At 34.5% G+C, this 15,717-nt stretch overlaps 1 protein-coding gene across 2 annotated transcripts in view; it reads right to left on the bottom strand.

Annotated features, from left to right (window-relative positions):
- Positions 1-2,875: 2,875 nt before the first annotated feature.
- Positions 2,876-15,717, bottom strand: part of LOC106882772 (programmed cell death protein 10) — a 42,749-nt gene continuing 29,907 nt past the window's right edge. For both annotated transcript variants that reach the window (XM_089348676.1, XM_014933555.3), the window contains 2 exons: positions 13,873-13,955; positions 2,876-5,797 (listed from right to left, as the gene is read on the bottom strand). In XM_089348676.1, coding sequence (XP_089204802.1) covers positions 5,716-5,797; positions 13,873-13,955 — 165 coding nt within the window. In that variant the 3' untranslated portion in view covers positions 2,876-5,715. The remainder of the gene's footprint in view (positions 5,798-13,872; positions 13,956-15,717) is intronic.

The raw sequence follows: 15,717 nt of genomic DNA, 5'->3' as shown, positions 1-15,717 counted from the left end.
TTGATTATTGAATATCTAATAATAAACAGAAAGTTTTAAATCTTAGAAAAATTTCAATTGAAGGAGAAATGTTTATATACAGACTTTCTCACTTTCATATATATATAGTTGAAATTTGCAGAAAAACAAGATGAAGACAGGTGTATGAACAACAAGCAGGTGTATTAGCTTGATGCTTGGGAAAGTGAGATAGTCTTTTATGTTTTGAGCCTTTGCTCTTCAACAGAAAGGAATAAGAGAAAATAAAAAAAATGTGTGGATTTAGCAATCATGGCGACCGGTTCAGTTGGCATATATATATATATATATATATATATATATATACACACGAGTTACGGGAGGAATAGGAAAAATCTAAGCTACATGTTTCATAGCGAGTGGAACCTCAGAAGTGGTAAAATCCAAGTGAGGTGTATACTGCTGGCTATTCTTCAGGCCAAAGATATCTTAATTAGATTAAAGGTTACATTGTCGCAAAGGAGATTCAATCAGAACGTGTGATTACTCATTCTGATTGAATCTTCTTTGCATCAGCATGTACCTCCTTGCAACAAGGTAACCATTAATCTAATCATGATTTCTTTGGCCTGAAGAGTAGCCAGTGGTATACACCTCACTTGGGTTTTACTTCTGAGGTTCCAATCGGTATGAAACATGTAGCCCGGATTTTTCCTTCTCCATTCCGTAACTTGTATTCTCTTTTGCACACTCGGCAACCCTGGTCGCCTACCGTGGAATATAAAAAAAATCTTTTTTTGCTCATCATTCTTCGAACAAGAAAAATAATCCACAACCTTGCTCAATAAACCACTATTGTTCCTGAAAGTTGCTATTTTATATTTACTATGGATTGCTCGAAACGAACTTACTTCCTACACATCGATCTCTAGATCTTACATTTATATATATATATATATATATATATATAAAACCCTATAAGTAGTGTTATGGTTAAAGAAAACAATCCCTCCTTTAAGTAGTATAAAAGCATTTTTATTCACTACATGTTTATATATTATTTTTACTGGTTACAATAATTTTTTTCCTTTAATGGTTTTTGTCTCATGGAGGTGCAGTGTCTCCTCCTCCAGACCAGTCAGTAGCTGTCTTTTGTACGGCCTTTAAAAGTTATGCAAGACAGGAGTGTTGACATTTCCTAGCATGTGAAAGAATTCAAAGAATTTAGTTGATTATACCAACTCCAGTACTTTAGTGCTTATTTTATTGAAAGTTAACTTTTTAATAAATAGAAATGATCATAATAAAACAGTACCTTAAGATATTTTGTTTAATACACGCTAATATACATATAAATTTTTATATTTTCTGTTGAGCAAATTTCACTCAAGGCTTTTATTGAACTGAGATTAAGGTAGGAAGGCATTCATCTAATATGATGGGCAATGTGATCAAACTAGGAACCACATGGTGGGGAAACAACCTTTCAGCTACATAACCACACCAACAGATATTTTAAAATATATATGAAATAAAAACACATCCCAGTTTTTAGAAGAGGTAAACTAGATTTCTATGTTACATAAGAAATAATAATCAGAAAATGCCAGATGGCCATAAGACACTGTCTCAAGAATTTCTGTCCAGCATATGCTGAATTGAGGAGTGGATATCAAATGATGATGAGGTAAGCTTTAGTGGTAATCCATCAATCTGGAAAGTTACTGATTATGTTAGAAAACAAAACAGAAGGAGTCTGCCACTCCAGACAGTGACAACACTGTCAATTTGGCAAGTGATTTATTAGCTGAAACAGTTCCAAGTTCAATTTTTCTGGTAGTGGAAAACCAATTATGATAATCTAGTGTTTTATCCAGAGAGTGATGCTGTGAAACATGAGGATAAGCACCAGGATATAGAAATTCAGAAAAACAATTTAGTGGTTTAATTTGGAGGAAGGGGATGACCAAAGCTTTTGCAGACCATCAATATGGTTGATGTTCTAGAATTACAAGAAAAACATGGGTAGGGAGGGAATTCCAGAAAGATGTTCTTGGTAGGAAAGGTTGGCATGAAAATACAGCTTTTCACACTTTGTTGGACATGTGTAATGTTATTGTGACAAGATTGCAATTGGTCAAGAGTTGGACAACTGGGCTGAAGAGCTGATGGATTAAACAACGTAACATGGTCAAGACAGATTTTTCTTTGGCCTTGTTCACTTAATACTAAATAGGTACCATGATATGTAAATTGCAGAAGAACTGTGTAAGCTAATTGATGATTCATTAACTTCCAGTTCAAGCCCTACCTCAGGCCTGAAGTAGCATTCAGGAAAAATATTCCCTGGGAGGATGGACACAATGTGGGTGATAAAAATTGTAAAGGTAATTAAAGGATGTGGACATGGATAGAAATGGCATGAAACAAACCAGTTCAAGGAAAAGAGGTCCATATAGCATCACCAGAAAATGCAGAGTAAAGAAACATCATGTTTGTGAGTTAGAAGTTGGTATGTGTTGGTGAATAGCTTCAAACCAATCAGCTGGATGGCCTTTTTGTAAAAGCAGTCCAGGATGTTCGAATGTATAGCAGCAACACATGTTAGTTGAGGGAGTAGTGTTCCACTATGGATCTTATATCAGTTTTGAAGTTAGTGAAAGTTGGAAGATGAAGTATTTTATAGCCTTAAAGAGAAAAACCAGATCTTAGGATGCAGCTTTTGCTGTTAGAGGATGTGAGATTTGCATGTTGTTGACTGTAGGGAAACTAAATGAGTAAGATCAACATTGCCTTTGTTTGTTAAATTTCTCAAGTAGTTATCTACACCTCTCTAACATTTTTCAAAGTACAGCTAAAAATACAATCTTACAAAAAAACACAAACAATAATAAATGGAGAAAAGAGCAGCAAAATATTAAAATTTGTAGAAATATTTATTATAACAGAATAAGACAGCTGAAAAAAAAATTAAATAAAAAAACACTTCTCATACTGGGACAATGAATACTTCAGAGCAGGAGATGGGGAAGAGGATATGGCAGATTAATTTATAATATCAATTTAAAGATAAAAAATATGTTTTGTTCATTGTTAATTAGTGACATCAAGAATATTTATCAAAATTTATCAGGGATAGTTGTACAGAATATAATTATTTTCTTTGTTATTTAGATATTTTTTCTTCTTTCTAGTTTCAGATTCTTTTATGTTTCTCATTAAGAGGCTACACACACACACACACACATACACTTCAATCTCGTATCCTTCCATTATTTTTCTGATTTGAGGTTTCAAGAGAAAATTACTTTTTAAAAAAATGAAGTTAATTAATCTAATAAATTATATATACTAAAATGTAAACCTTATTTGGAGAGAGAGAGAGAGAGAGAGAGAGAGAGAGAGAGAGAGAGAGAGAGAGAGAGAGAAGAGAGAGAGGTGAGCAACAACTTTTTAAACAAATAAATAATTGAAGATGAAAAAAAACAACATTGTAAGATTTAGCAAAATTTCATGAATTATATTTCAAAACAAAACAGGAAATACTTAGGAGAACAAAAGTCTTTGGTAGAAATAACTGATAATTGCTTTTGAATTAAGATTAAAATGTGAAAGGAAACAGAGTTCTTCCTAATCATAATGCATGGAAGATAGAATGAGCAATTAATGGTAGGAGCAGAAAAGAAACAACAAAGTTTTCATTAGGAAAAGTGACGTGTGTGAAAATTTTCTAAGCACCGTTTGACAGTTAAACAACAGTGCATGTAGAATGCATTTTAAAATATAAATTAACAACACCTTATGAGAAGTATGCAAGGCATACTTCTCATACACACACACACACACAAAACGTGTGTGTGCGTGTATAAATTAATATCGACAGCTGCGTGCAATGCTTTACCAAAAAGGAAAACTATAGTTGTCACTAAATATGACTAGGGTGTTAGAACACCTACATTGCTAGAAATAAGAGCTAAAAAGGTCTAATGCTGAAAATAAGCACATAATTGTATATGTCTCCACTGATGTGGCTACGGAATTGGCTGAAACTGACTGATCAGAACAGGGAATTCTTGACTGGTGTTTTCAGGCAATTACAGTCAGTACATATGTAAACAATTATGTGGTTTAGCTACAGCATTAGAGTTTTTTTAGCTTTTATTTCTAGCAATGTAGGTGTTCTAACACCCAAGACATTATATATATATATATATATATATATATATATATATAATATACATATACACATAAAACATGTTCATGTGTATAATATACATAAATATATGTGTGCACACATGCATACACACACACACACACACACACAAATAGAAACACATATTTGTGTGTGTGCATGTGTATGATCTTGCTAAAATAAAAGTAAATTAAAAATTGTAAAGAAAATATTCTTTTGTTAGAATAACAGTCCATAATAACATTAAAGGAAAAAAAAAACTTTTAGTAGAGAAAAAGTATATATTAGTTCCATGAATAAAATAAGAATCAATTTAGAAATTTAGAAATTTAAAAGAAAAGTGAGTTTAATAAAAAAAAAAAAAACTCAACCCCTAACAACCTAAAGCAAGTTTTGCATAAAACCATTAAAAACATTGCTTGTAAAAATTAAGTGTGTAATCAAAAACTTAAATATATGGAATGTATTTTAAAATATGAATTTGGGAGATATATATATATGTATATATATATATATATATATATATATATATATATATATATGATAAAAAGACCACTCCACCAAATAGGAAAAGAATAAAAAGTAAATTGAAATGAAGAAAAACTAGTTAAAATCACTTAGATGCATGCACCCACCCCTACACATATAACAGACACACACATGTATATATATAAGTATATATATATATGTACATAGATACATATATATATATACATATTTATACATACATAAGTGTAAACATGTATATATAAATACATATGTACACTCATATGCATACACACACACACACACACACGTAATTGTGTATTGGTGAATTAAATCATTCTTCATATCTAAAAGCTTTTTGTATAGTCAGCTGCATTCATCTTCAATCTGAAATAACCTTTGAGCATGAGGAAATAATTCAGTTTACCAACAGACAGACTCCACACACTTCTAACACAGGTGTGTATTGAGCACTTTCTACCCTTACATGAAAATACAAATATTTTTTGTGCACCCCCACTCCCACACATATCTTGTTATTATTATTACTATTATTAATAATCAGTAGGAGTTAGAATGACTCAAAGGTTGAGAGATTTGTGCATTGGCACCCATGAAATTGGTTTCAAATTACAGCTTTTACATTTATATACACTGGTTAAAATGATAATTACTGATAATTATCATCATAAGTGATCTATACACATAATTTGATACCAGTTTGATAAGTTCCAACATACAAAACTCATGGCTATTGAGTTACTCAGTAACTTCTGCTGATTAATTATACATATACATACACACACACACACATATATATATATATATATATATATATATATATATATATATATATGTGCTTGCTTGTAAACACAAACACTCGCCAATACACACACAATATTCCTATTTCTGTAGTAGATGAATCTTGCATTTTCTCAATGTTTAAAAAATAGACTTATACCAGTAGTAGATATGTGGAGTGAAAATTAGCTAGTGTGCTGTCTGAAGTGACACCATTGTCTCCTGTCCCAATTGTTTTATCATTCATACTTTTTTTTTCTCTACAATAACTGCTGAAATCAATAAACTGCTTTCACAGCTTTCATGATCAAATTTGTTTGGTCCACAAGATAAGCAGCACTCAAAAATACATCTCGTTTTCTGGAAAAGAAAGAAAGAAAAAAAAAGAAACAAAGGAATTAGCATAAGTTTTATAACTGTTGAAATTGATACATCATAACTATAAATATTTTTTATATGCTGTATAAAAAATGCATGGGCATATTAAACACACCCCAATTCCAGCATTGCACATTCAGGAAAATATTTTTAAAGTGAATTAAAGCTTATGGGAGGTCCAAATTCACATATAAGACTAGTTGCTTCTTATATGCCATCAAAAATGCAATTTTTTTCTTATATGCATTTCTGAATGATAGCCTCAGTGAACATGTGTGCTCAAAGGCAGATACAGTTGGCCAATCAATGGATCACTACATTTACTATCACTTATTTAGATGTGAAACAAATGTGGTTATTTGAACACTAAACTAAATGCCTTGAGAATGGTAGTTATTAATCATTAATCTTCAAGAAAATCTCAGATGTCTTTTGAATATCAGAGGTATCTGCTGAGAGTTATATTCTCCAAACTGCTCATAAGTATCAAACAGATTTTCTTTGAGACAACCAACCATAGTTATATTCTAATGCATAGATTGTCTTTGATTCAGATGATTACAATACTGGACAGTAAGGATATGTTCTTTAAATTTTATTACCATTTTAGAACTCCTCTACTCTGATAGATCATTTCACATCAACTCTGTGATTGATGCAATCATTAAAATCTATTCTTTTCTATCAACATTTCTAGGACACAAACTGAATGGCATTATATATCCAGATGAAATACTTGAAATAACTTTAATAAACAACTGGCACCCATGTGAGATCCACAAAATACAAAATAAACAGAGTATCAGTGTCACTCATTTGGGAAGGACACGCACACATCCAAAATGTAAAACGAGGCCATGTGACTGAAATAGTACTCCTCCAAAAACATTTTACAAATTACATAATGTAGGCTGGGGGTAGTTGTAGCATTACCATAGCAATGTTGCTAGGAATAAGAAGCATGAACTGTTTTTGCAAATTTGAGGTATTTATGATGGCAACATGTTATCAGCTTGACAGTAAAAAGCTGTAAATTATTGCAATCATCTGACATTACAAGTTAACTCTGAGACAATAGATCAACATGCTGTCAGCATGAGAGTCCATGTTGTCCGATCCAAAGTGCCTGCACAATATTGATTATATTCAACATAAACACTGTTGTGTGCCAGCTTGCTTGGACTTATGTAGAGCTAATTTATGGATATTTATGTATCATTAATGCTACCTGGGCAATACTCATTCTATGCTTGCTACTGACTCCTTTGATAGAGTAAAGATTTAGTAACCAGGTGATATGCTGGTTACAAGGCATGCAGGCAAAGGAAATGAAACATGCCAGGTAATGTGCTAACCTGCTGGACAACACAGGGGAGACAAGACATGAAGGTAATAATGTACAGGCAATGAAACATGCCAGGTGATGAGCTGATAACGAAATGCTGAAAAATATGCAGACAAGACATGTCAAGTAATGAGGTGGGTTGCAACTCAGTTGCAATATTTGGCCATATAGATGTACTTTTGATCTATGTACAAGTTCATTAAGAATATTGATAACAATATCTACTATAATAATACTCTTATGTTTTTCTTTGTCACAACATATGAATGAGAAAGGAAGGGGTGATGGATGAATAAGAAAGGAAGGAGTGATGGCAAACTGGTAGTGGGATGGTGAACATTCAATGCTGAAAAGAAAAATCAAACAGTGTTTCAACTCTGTGTGAGTATATGTGTGTGTGTGTGTGTGTGTGTGTGTGTACAAGGGAAGTATGTGAATGTTTGTATGTGTGAACCAGCATTCTTTCAGTAACAAATACTACAATTAGCCGTCACTTTTGACAGCGTGGGGGGGGGGGGGCTAGTGCATATATAAACACAACTACATTTTATTTTAGATTCTTATTGTCGCCATCATCGTACATCCACTTTTCATACTGGCATGGTTTCTCTGACAGGACCCCTATCTAATTCCGATCACTTTACAGAGTGTACTGGGTGCATTTTATTAAAGTACCAGTACTATAGAGGATGCCATGTCCCTAGGAAGATTAAAGAAACCTGTCTATCCTACATTATCTCTATTCATCTGCCAGCCACTTTGCTGGGTGTAAAGATGCCTTTTATCAAAGTACCAACATCAGAGAGGTTGTCTTGTCCTCTAAAAGTTGAAAGAGTCCTCTCTATGTTGTTTCAATTTATTGACTGCAAACATGATGACTAAGGAGGTGAATAAAAGAGAGAGGGATAACTGAGAGAAAACCAGGGTAATAGGTTGAAGGGAGATGGAGTATGAGTATGTGTGTAAGAGAGGAAACAGAATGATAGAAATGAGTAGGTGGTAGGGAAGGGGGTAATGCAGGAAATAGTAATATGCAGTAACATGATGTTTTTTTTTCTCTACAATCTTCTAACATCATCATCATCATCATCATCATTTAACGTCCGCTTTCCATGCTAGCATGGGTTGGACGAGTTGACTGAGGACTGGTGAACCAGATGGCTACACCAGGCTCCAATCTGATTTGGCAGTTTCTACAGCTGGATGCTCTTCGTTGAAATTTGTTGAGAACCTTTTACTCAACAGATGATCGGAGAAGATATCTGTCTTGCAATCATAAAATCTGAAAAACCTTTAAGGCATTTGTAATCTATACCCTACTCTAGATAGGATCTCCCCACTGTGTACCAGCATACACACTTACTGGTATGTCTACTCGTACTAACACACACACACACCATTCCTCTGTAACACAAGTGTGCATGTGCATGAGCACACACACAACATTCTGAAGCCCCTCTCCTCACCCACTATTCTTCAATCCCACACCTTATGAAACTCATAACTCAGGTTCAAATTTATACAATCATTGATAGCAATAATGCCATCCCACTACAACACTTGCTACCAGCTTACTTTATCTACATACTCTCTGCATAATTTTTCTCACACTTTTCTCTTATTATTGTTCTGACAAGCAGGGGAGCTGCACCAGTCTTCAGTCTGATTTGAATGATTTTCTATGGCTGGATGCCCTTCCTAATGTCAACCACTTTACAGAGTATGCTGAGTGCTTTCATGTGACGCCACATGTGTGCTTTTACATGACATTGCATGGGTGTTTTTATGTGGCATCGCCATGAGTGCTTTTCCCCACCAGTGGACAAGAGGGACAGGTCTTACCACATCTGCTGTAGAGTATGGGTCTACTTGAGTATAGCAAGGCGCCAGGCATCTCAGCCCTTTGTCATCACACCTGAAAGGTTCAGCGTCCTGTGGTCGTTCTTCAGTACTTAATCTCATGTCTTCCCAGGTCTCCCACTTCCAAGTGTTCCATCAACTTTGAGAGATCAGCACTTCTTTATAGAACTGTTGACATCCATCTGGATCACATGACCAAACCAGCACAGTCTCTCTTGCACACAGCAACTAATTCCTCTTATGTCTAGTTACTGTGTAATAACAATAATAGTAATTCTTTCTAATTTTGGCACAAAGGTGACAATTCTGAGGGGAGGGAAAAAAATGATTACATCAACCACGGTACTTGACTGGTACTTATTTTATCAACCCAAAAAGGATGAAAGTCCAAGTCAACCTCGGCAGTATAAAGAGCTAGAAGAAATGTCACTAAAACATAAAGATCCAGAAGACATGTCACTAAGCATTTTTGTCCAGCATTGTAATGACGACAACACCACCACCACTTGAGCTCAGAATGTAAAAAGTTGGAGCAAATACTGATAAAAATTTCTTCCAATACTCCAATGATTCTATGAGGAAAAACACGAGAAAATTTTGGGGAGAAGGAAAGTGGATTTCATCAATTCCAGGACTTGAGTGCTATTCATTTTACTGACCTCAGCAGGATTAAAGGAAAAGTCAAACCTGGCAGGATTTGAAATCAGAATGTAAAGAGCCATAACTAAATACTATTAGGCATTTTGTGTTAATGATTCTAATCCCTGGCAAGATAAAAGGAATAGAGGACATTAACTATGCACATAAACAAACATATAAAAAAAGGAGAGTGAGGAAGGAATAATGGATGCCAGATGTACAAGGAAAGAGTAAGGAAGTTATCGAGTAGTGGGGCGAGTAAAAGGTTAAAAGGGGTCAGCTATTGTGGTCAAGAGGGGTGTGAAAGTGGCAATGAGGGGGATAATAGAAAGGGTTGACAGGGAATTTCACAGGCAGGGACGGAGACGGTAGGACAAAAATTAAAACAGAGAAATAACAATAGAACAAAAAATATTTTTTAAACAAAATAATAAAAATAAAAAAGAGGACTAAAAAAAAAATCAATAATCAGTGGGCAACTATAAATAATAATGAAGAGTCTAAAATATAAAGTCATGCCATGCATTGTGGTACTGGGGCAATAGTTCTGAAGGTCACCTGGTAAGTGTTCAAATTGAGCAGAGCAGTCAGTGCAAGTAGGTCAAGAAGAGAGAGAGAGAGAGCAAAAACTAAGGGCTCTAAAGAGGGACCCAAATTAGTACGTTTAGGCAGGTTTGAGTGTAATAAAAAAGTTAAGTGTTAATAGAACAAACATAAATGGAGTAGGTGTTTGAATAATAATAATGATAATAATAATAATAATAATAATCCTTTCTACTATAGGCACAAGGCCTGAAATTTTGTGGGAGGAATATAGTTGATTACATCAGCCCCAGTACTCACTTGGTACATATTTCATTGACACTGAAAGGATGAAAAAGCCAAGTCAAACTTGGAGAATTTAAACTCAGATCATAAAGATGGGCTAAATGCTGCTAAGCATTTTGTCTGGTGTGCTAATGATTCTGCCAGAAATTTTGAGTGGTTTGATGAATTAAATCACCTCCAGCACTTAACTGGTACTTTATTTTATTGACTCCAGAGGAATAAAAGGTAAAGTTTATCATGGTAGGGTTTGAACTCAAAATGTAATGAGCTAGAATATGCACCATAAAGCATTTTGTCTAGAACTCTCATCATCATCATCATCATCATCATCATCGTTTAACGTCCGCTTTCCATGCTAGCATGGGTTGGACGATTTGACTGAGGACTGGTGAAACCAGATGGCTACCCCAGGCTCCAATCTGATTTGGCAGAGTTTCTACAGCTGGATGCCCTTCCTAATGCCAACCACTCCAATAATAATAATAATAATAATAATAATAATAATAATAATAACCCTTTCTGATTTAGACATAATGCCACCAATTTTAAAGGAAGAAAGTTAATTGATACCGCTGACCTCAATACTTGTCTGGTACTTTAATTTGACCCTAAAGGAATGGCAGGCAAAGTTGACTGTGACCAGGTTTGAACTCAGATTGTAAAGAACTGGAAGAAATACTGTAAACACTTTAAGTTACTTATCATCATCATCATCATTGTTTAACGTCCGCTTTCCATGCTAGCATGAGTTGGACGATTTGACTGAGGACTGGTGAACCAGATGGCTACCCCAGGCTCCAATCTGATTTGGCAGAGTTTCTACAGCTGGATGCCCTTCCTAATGCCAACCACTCCGAGAGTGTAGTGGGTGCTTTTACATGCCACCGGCAAGAAGGCCAGTCAGGCGGTACTGGCAACAGCCACGCTCAAAATGCTGTATTTTACGTGCCACCTGCACAGGAGCCAGTCCAATAGCACTGGCAATGATCTCGCTTGAATGCCTTTACACGTACCACCAGCACAAGTGCCAGGAAGTCAACGCAAAAATTATATTGTCTTTAGTAATATTTTTTAGAAATTCCCTAATGCATTCTACTAAGTTTCAAAAAGACCTTCCTCTCAGTAAGTAAATATTCATTGATGAAATAGCCAAGTGGTAGAGATATTCACTCTGTTCAAGGTCTCTGGTTTCAAGTAATTTTATTTTTATAAGTTCATGACTCTTTCGCAGACGGGAAAGGAGAGGTGGAAAATATATCTATGTCAGCCAAAATGAACTGGAAAGTGATGCAATGTAGAGGAACATCTTGGTACTAAAAGTCTGTCCCTCTAATGTTGATGACACAATAAAAAGTACTCAGTTGATACTGAGAAAAAAGAGGCATTTAAATGTTAAGAGAGAATGAGAAGGAGAGATAGAAAGAGATTATCTTAAGTAAACCCAACGAAAGAAACCAGTATTAAAGCTGATAGGTGTAGAATCATTTGGACCATCAAGGTATAGTTAAGATGCTAAAAAATATTTAGTGAAGTAACACTAGTTATTTACACAGTTTCTGTTAGTTGAGTGACTAAATTAGTAATAGAGAGCAGGTACTCCAAAGGTATAGTACATAGAGTAAGAATTAGGTGGACAAAAGTTCAAGGGGCTATTATCTCTGCTGGTAATAGCCTCTGGGCACTGAATGTAAAGGACGTGTGATGGATTTGTAATGTCAGTATCCATGAATGATGGAGCAAAAATGAGCTGAGAGAAAGGAAAATTGGGTATAAGAGAAATCGGAGGCAGTGTGCAAAAGATAATAAAAACACTATGGTGTGACACTTCTTCACACAGCTATCCTCATCCATTCTCACCACAGGACCATACCAGCGCAGTTGTCTCTCTTGCACACCACATCTTATGCTTCTTAGGCCCAACTTTTCTCTCACACTGACATTACACATTCAGCAGAGCAAACTGGCTTAATTCCTTGCAAGCTTACGCATGTTCTCAGCAGTCATGGCCCATGTTTCACTGCCATGTAGCATGGCTGATCGTACACATGCGTCATACAGTCTACCTTTTACTTTGAGTGAGAGGCCCTTTGTCACCAGCAGAAGTAGGAGCTCTCTGAATCTTGCCCAGGTTATTCTTATTGTAGCAGCTACACTTTCAGAGCACCCACCCCCACTACTGACTTGGTCACCTAGGTAATGAAAGCTATCAACTACTTCTAGTTTTTCTCCCTGGAATGTGGCAGAAGTTGTTCTCTGCACATTTTCAATGTTTATTGCTCCTCAACATGTACCACATACAAAAACTAACTTCCTAGTTAGCCTTCCTTTGATATTGCTGCACTTCTTATGTGTCCATAGCTTACACTGGGTACATCTAACAGAGTTTCTACCTATGCCTTTTCTACAGATCGAGCAACGCCATTTACCTAAAGGGATTTGTGGTTTGTCTGCCTTCCTGCTTATTAGGACTTTGGTTTTTGCTAGATTGACTCTAAAGGCCCTTCGTTGCTTCCACACCTGAAACTTCTCTAGTTCTGATAGTGACTCAACAATTAGAGCAAGGTCATTAGCATAGAGTAGCTCTCAGGGGTATCCTGTCTTGAATTCCTGTGTTATTGCCTGGATGACTATGATAAATAGGAGGGGGCTGAGGACTGAACCTTGGTGGACTCCTACCTCTACTCGGAATTCTTCACTGTACTCATTGCCAACCCTCACCTTACTGACAGCGTTCCTGTACATGGCTTGCACAGCTCTCACTAACCATTCATCTATCCCTAGCTTCCTCATTGACCACCGGATAAGGGATTGGGGGACCCTGTCAAAGGCTATCGCCATGTCAACGAAAGCCAGGTACAGAGGTTCACCCTCAACCCTTAACTCTCTCGCATATATATATATATATATAATATACATATGAACAGAGGTTCATATATATATATATATATATATATATATATATATAAAAGCTCCTTCCTTCTTAGGATCTATATTCATGTAATATCAGTCTTAAAGATATAAATACCATAATCAAACCTGATATCAATTGTTTTGTCCTTTTATACTTTTATTATTTAATGCTTTTACATGCTCAATTGATAAACTGTCAACAGCCAATTGTCATTATGTAGCTATAACATCTTTGCTTTTAGTTGCAGTTCAAGTTGGAGTTTTAGGCTTCTAGTCAATCTTGAGGACTAATTGTATATACCTATTACTGTATCTCACCAAAGAGATATTACTTCAATTCTGCTCTATGTACATATATGTGTAAAGTCACCATCATCTTTTAATGTCCGTCTTCCATCTGGCATGTTTGGCTCACTGACAAAACTTTAAATTAAAGAAATAACAATTTAAGCAAATATTAAAAAAATAGACTTACTCATTTTCCTTAAAGTAATCTTTTAAAGTTGTGCTGAAGCGTTTAGAATATTTGATAAATTCTTTCTTCCGATGTGCAAGAGTCTGCCAAGATATATAAAACATTTATTAATACTGTATTTTATAAAATAATAATTAAATTTGATTGAAGGAGTGAGGCATAATTTATATAACAAAGAGTAAACATTCATTCTCTCTCCCATTTTTTTTCTCTTCATCTGAGAGACTGATGTCATTGAGGCATATTTTCTATGGGTGGATGTCCTTCCTGTTACCAATCCTCATCTGTTTCCAAGAAAGGTAATAGTTCCCCAACACTAGACATGTTTTTAAGAAAGATTGGTAATGAACAACATTGCTCGCATGATAAAGATGCTCATTTACAAACCATCACATGACATCAAGGTAAGGTACACTCCCCATCCCATATATATATATATATATATATTTGTCCACGTTAGTGGTCGACGTTATTTTTTAAAATGTACCTTAATCCCCTGAGATTGCAGATAATATTTCTGAATCTCTTTGATTCTTTAAATGTGCTGGCCCCCTGATAATTAATCGATATTAATTAATATATTAATATATGACTAATTACCAGATCTTATAATAATATTTACCCATTACTCATACTGAATATATTCGACGCAGTAAATATTTTCTGCGGATATATTCCTGGAATTAGCGTGCCAAAACGAAGACGTTTGAATTTTACCATTAAGCTGTAATTAGCAGAACCATATGCACGCGCACCCATGGCGGTGGGCAACTATGTATACGATTCTGATAATTGCTGTTACATTACAAACCAGGCTGATGAGGAATAGACAAATGGTAAGAATTTGTTAAATCCGAAACCTGGTTCCTGTTTAATAATGATTTTTTTAGGTGATTTTAAATGTCTTGCCCGCTCACGTTTTTGGTATGCTGCTATATTTTATGTTGAGAACTTTTTAGGTCTTAATAGACACAAGATGTGATCTATTTCTAGCGCATTAATTGTCCACGTTAGTGGTCAACGTTATTTTTTAAAATGTACCTTAATCCCCTGAGATTGCAGATAATATTTCTGAATCTCTTTGATTCTTTAAATGTGCTGGCCCCCTGATAATTAATCGATATTAATTAATATATTAATATATGACTAATTACCAGATCTTATAATAATATATATATATATATATATAGTTTTAGGGAAAAGAACCAAGGTTCATGAACTCATCGATGAAAATCCACTGTCACATATAGAAAAATTAATAAGTAAAAGCACAATTATCTTTATCCTATGATATTTACTTTGTATTATATTATACTTATTTATTGTGCTTTTACTTATTAATTTTTCTATATGTGACAGTGGATTTTCATCGATGAGTTCATGAACCTTGGTTCTTTTCCCTAAAACTATATATATATATATATATATATATATATATATATATGTATGTATATATATATATATATATATATATATATATATATTTAATACTGTGAAACTTAATTTAATTTTAATTTTTAATAAATTGATTTTAATTGGGTTTTTACCTGTAAATTTGGATTTTTATCCCTAATATTATTATATATATATGTCTTTATGTCAACTTAACATATTTTGTTAAAACACCAAGTACTGCATTATTTACCTATAATGCAGCATTCGGTGTTCTAAACACCTAAGTTAAGATGGACATAAAGATTGCCTTTTGGTAATAATACTGCTTCTGTTGCTATCAGTTATAAATATATAAATATGTGTCTGTGTGTGAAAGTTTATATTTATATGTTTAATGTTACTTCATGTAAATGAAATATTACAATAAGTTATATGTTGAAAGAGCTCATA

The sequence above is a fragment of the Octopus bimaculoides genome, chromosome 3, assembly GCF_046866305.1.
Source record: "Octopus bimaculoides isolate indiv1 chromosome 3, ASM4686630v1, whole genome shotgun sequence".
Classification (NCBI taxonomy): Eukaryota; Metazoa; Mollusca; class Cephalopoda; order Octopoda; family Octopodidae; genus Octopus; species Octopus bimaculoides.
This window is presented reverse-complemented; position numbering and strand designations above follow the sequence as displayed.